Source organism: Macrobrachium nipponense, chromosome 17, assembly GCF_015104395.2.
Source record: "Macrobrachium nipponense isolate FS-2020 chromosome 17, ASM1510439v2, whole genome shotgun sequence".
Classification (NCBI taxonomy): Eukaryota; Metazoa; Arthropoda; class Malacostraca; order Decapoda; family Palaemonidae; genus Macrobrachium; species Macrobrachium nipponense.
In genome coordinates, this window is record NC_087210.1 from 9983727 (window position 1) to 9985055 (window position 1329).

Genomic DNA, 1329 nt, shown 5'->3' on the forward strand with positions numbered 1-1329 from the left:
TGTGAAAGGAATGGTTTTATTCCCGAGAGTTACGTGACGTCACAGGGGGTAGGAAAGGTGGAGTCAATTTGGGGTCAGGGGTTGAAAGAATGGTTTTATTCCCAGAGAGTTACGTGACGTCACAGGATTGATAGAATAGTGTATGTCAATTTGGGGTGAGGGTTGAAATGTTGGTTTTTATTCCTGTAGCGTTATGTGACGTCACAGGGGGTAGGAAAGGTGGAGTCAATTTGGGATCAGGGTTGAAAGAATGGTTTTATTTCCCAGAGAGTTATGTGACGTCACAGGGGGGGTTAGGAAAGATGGAGTCAATTTGGGGTCAGGGGTTGAAAGAATGGTTTTTTTCCCAGAGAGTTAAAGTGACGTCACAGGGGGTAGGCAAGGTGGAGTCAATTTTGGGGGTCGGGGGTTGAAAGAATGGTTTTATTCCCCTGAGTTGACGTGACGTCACAGGTGTAGAACAGTGGAGTCAATTTGGGGTCGGTAGTGTCGGGTTGGAAATGTTGGTTTTATTCCCGTAGAGTTACAGGAGCCACGCCCCCTTTTCGACCTCATGTACGTACATGAGCTCATCAATAATGCGGAGTCGATTTGGGGTCCAAGGGTAGCCACACACCCCCTTTTACACCTCATCTACGTATATCAGCTTATAAGACAAGTGGAGTCTATTTGGGGTTAGGGGGGGCCACACCCCCTAATATGAGCTCATGTAACGTACATGAGCTTGTAAGAAGAATGGAGTCAATTATGAGCTCATGTACGTACATGAACTTATCATACAAATGTAGTCAATTAAGAGCTCATGTACGTACATGAGCTTATATTACAAATGGAGTCAATTTGTGGGGTCAGGTGGCACCCCCCAGAATGTGGAGGTCCATATGGGTCAGGGGGCCCCCATGCCCACCAATAGTGGAGTCTATATGGGGTCAGGGTGGCCACGCCCCCCAGAATAGTGGAGTCTATATCGGGGTCAGGGTGGCCACACCCCCCAGACCGTGGAGTCTATATGGGGTGGGTGGCCAAGCCCCTTTTGGGGGTTTTGGGGGTTGCCCCGCCCCTTTTTAGGCCTCACGTACGTACATGAGCTATCAGGAGGGGGGAGGGGGGTAGCCACGCCCTGGGGAGGGGTGGGGGGCGGGGGGCGGGGCTTAGTGGAGTCTATATGGGTCTTTTCCTCTACTTCCCTCCTTCAGTAAAATGGAAAATTTCAAGGAAACTCGACTTCATTCATCACAAAGAGTAATGTCTGTCTCGTCTTACAGTTCTCAAAAATATGTTTCGCTTTTGTAGCATATCCCCTTCTTTTTGAGTCATACGTCTCGATCG

At 49.0% G+C, this 1329-nt stretch overlaps 1 protein-coding gene across 1 annotated transcript in view; it reads left to right on the forward strand.

The window, feature by feature from the left end:
* LOC135196491 (histone H3.v1-like) overlaps window positions 1-956 on the forward strand; it is a 116738-nt gene extending 115782 nt beyond the window's left edge. Inside the window, exon 5 of the mRNA XM_064223345.1 lies at window positions 853-956. Coding sequence (XP_064079415.1) covers window positions 853-956 — 104 coding nt within the window. The remainder of the gene's footprint in view (window positions 1-852) is intronic.
* Window positions 957-1329: the final 373 nt, after the last annotated feature.